At 20.0% G+C, this 2,952-nt stretch overlaps 2 protein-coding genes across 2 annotated transcripts; both read right to left on the reverse strand.

Annotated features, from left to right (window-relative positions):
• Window positions 1-110: 110 nt before the first annotated feature.
• On the reverse strand, window positions 111-1,178 carry PRSY57_1203800 (putative membrane protein; the record flags this gene model as incomplete). Its single annotated transcript, XM_020115027.1, has 6 exons — window positions 111-197; window positions 301-345; window positions 438-519; window positions 660-703; window positions 813-893; window positions 1,052-1,178. Coding segments are annotated over 6 exons (466 nt in total), but the record flags the coding sequence as incomplete, so codon positions are not given.
• Window positions 1,179-1,765: 587 nt separating this feature from the next.
• Window positions 1,766-2,605, reverse strand: PRSY57_1203900 (hypothetical protein; the record flags this gene model as incomplete). The annotated part of the gene is made up of 1 exon (XM_012908469.1): window positions 1,766-2,605. One exon carries the CDS (start codon window positions 2,603-2,605, stop codon window positions 1,766-1,768), a length of 840 nt encoding a protein of 279 aa, XP_012763923.1.
• Window positions 2,606-2,952: the final 347 nt, after the last annotated feature.

Below are 2,952 nucleotides of genomic sequence, written 5' to 3' on the forward strand. Positions count from 1 at the left end.
TTCCATACAAAATCAAAAGTTAAAAAAAAAAAAGAAAATATTATTTTAAAGTATAGTTTATTTTCTATTATATATATTATTATTATCATTTTATTTTTTCCCTTTTTAACATCCAAATACTAATGGCAAGGAACAAACAAATCCAATATTTAAAATTCCATTAGTCAAATAAAATGTAATTAAAAGCACGAAATAACCTGCATATGTTCATCATATAATAATTATAGGGTATATTTTATTTTCACATGTCAATATGCTTTTAAGAGTAATTTATTATCTATTTATTTTATATAATCTTACTCAATATAGAAGATAAGGCTAAGACTGTATGATTTTTTGTGTTGCCTAAAATAAATTGAAAAATTTAACATTTCACTATAAACATTTAAATTGAAATACCTATACATATATAGATATACACATATATATGTTCTCACCAAAAATTCCCATATACACAAAATATGGTAATAGTAATAACAACAACAGTGTTACATATACTTTCATAATAACATTAGAAACCTGAAATGACAAAATTAATTTTTCTCTATGAGTTCATTCATTAAAATGAAAATGTATTTATATGAATAATATAAATAAAAATAAATTGATATATATATATATATATATATATATATGTGTATGTGTATTTATTTTAGTACTTGATTTATGGCATATGCCTTGTCCACAGTTTTGCTCCATATATCTATAAAAATAAATCCAATCCATTTATATACCACCTTATTACTTTTTGAAAATTTAGAAAAAAAAGAAAAAAATATACTTTTATATTTTTCATTTCTTTTATATTAAACCTATTTTATTTTTTATTTGAACAAATCTTGAATCGTCACTGTGGACAATCCGAGATAAGAAATCAGCGGATGGAGAGGATGCTATGAAAAATAAAATAAATAAATATAAACATAAATATATATATATATTTATTTATTTATTTTTATTTTTTTTTTTATATTTATGCATATATTTAGTGTACAAGTCCAAATTACAGACATACTAAATTAACATAAAAATATTGTTAATATATATTAACCAAAAAAATAAGTGAAACTTTTAAAGTCATCATCCAAGTAGACATCTTGCTTTTGAATTATACAATTAACATTAAATTTTTTGTAAAACACAAAAAATAAAATAATTAGAAAGGGAGATATCCTCATTTTGTTAACATATAGAAAAAAACAAAATTAAAACGAAACACAATATATATGTAATTAATCTTATGTTTAAGTTGTTTAAAAAAAAAAAAAAAAAAAATTAAGACAGATGGATAGATCTACACACATATGTATATAAATGTGAACCTGTTTTTATATTCTAACATATATATATATATATAATTATATCACAGTTTTAGTTTTATGTATATTACATAAAAGGTTTATTTACTTTTTCTTAAAGAATAAAACATAATACATGTAAAAAATAAGATAGCACATGGGAATTAGAAGATTAATTATAATGTATGTACATAACTTTTTTATATGTTCAAAAGAAAAAAAATATTCAGTAGGTTGGCATATGATAGTTATATTACAAAAAAAAGAAAAAAAAAAAAAATACATATATATATATATATATATATATATATTCATTTATATATACATATCCATTGGGATGTTCCTAAAAAAAGGTCTATTTTTACAATAGTTATGAGAAATTAATATTTTTTTGCCAAGTAATTATATTCATATATCGAAGAAAATATATGTGATATTGTTCTAATAAATAGAACATTTTCGATCCTTCAAAGATCATCCTTATTTATTACCTTTTTAATATGCTCTAATTTGGTAAGGAGACTATTAGTAGATGTGTTGCTTAAGGTTTTTTTCCTTCTTTTTTCATCACATTTTTCACTAATATATTTAATATCTGTAATTAAAGTGTCGTATAATTTATTAATATCTACATCATTAATTTCTATAGAATTTTCTACAGACATTTTATTCTTTTCAATATAAAGTGGATCTCCATATCTGTCTTGATATATTTCATTCAATTCATCATTACAACATAAAATAATAGAATTGGTATCGACCATAAAATTTAATATAAATCTTAACTCTTTAAAAATATTACTTTCCTCGCATTTCTCTGTAACATCTAAACAAAGATTCATTATATCGGGTGAAAGATATAAAGGAAGAGCATAGTGATTTTCTTCTACATGTTGACTAAAATATAATAAGAATAATAAATATATGCATCCTGCTTGAAATTGTATAATATTATTTGTATATAATTTTATATATTTATTATTATTTTCATCGAAACTATTTTTAAATACATGTTTCCAAGATAACCACAATGTTTCCCATGATGAAATATTATTTTCGTATTTCGATTTTGTTAATATTAAAGAAAATTTTGTTTCTTTAAATAATAAACTAAACAAATATAAATCTTTATGCTCTCCATTTTTTATTTTATGTTTCTTAGTCATCCATAGATCTAAAAGATTTTCTATATCTTCCACATTATATTTATATCGTCCTGGTAAACATACTGGTACGTAAAAATCACCACAAATATCTCCTACCCTTTGAATATATTTTTCTTCATTTACGAAATCGATCGTATACATTATTTATATATTTAATATAAAATATTCATATGTTCAAATTTTATGTATGTTTTTATATATCTGTGATCATTTGGATACATTCAATCATTAAATTTATTTAAAATATGTTTTTTTTTTTTTTTCATTCTTATAAATAAAACCTGTTCAAAATTTTATATAATTAGAAATATAAATATATAAAAATATATATAATATATATATATATTTATATTGTCTCAATTTTTTGAGTAGTGTTTTCTCTTTTTCCCCTCATCTTTGAAAATTTTAAATGCCATATAATTTGGGAAATATATAACATATATATATATATATATATATATTTGTATATTTATGTAAGTTTTATTTTT

Source organism: Plasmodium reichenowi, chromosome 12 (genome assembly GCF_001601855.1).
Source record: "Plasmodium reichenowi strain SY57 chromosome 12, whole genome shotgun sequence".
Lineage (NCBI taxonomy): Eukaryota > Apicomplexa > Aconoidasida > Haemosporida > Plasmodiidae > Plasmodium > Plasmodium reichenowi.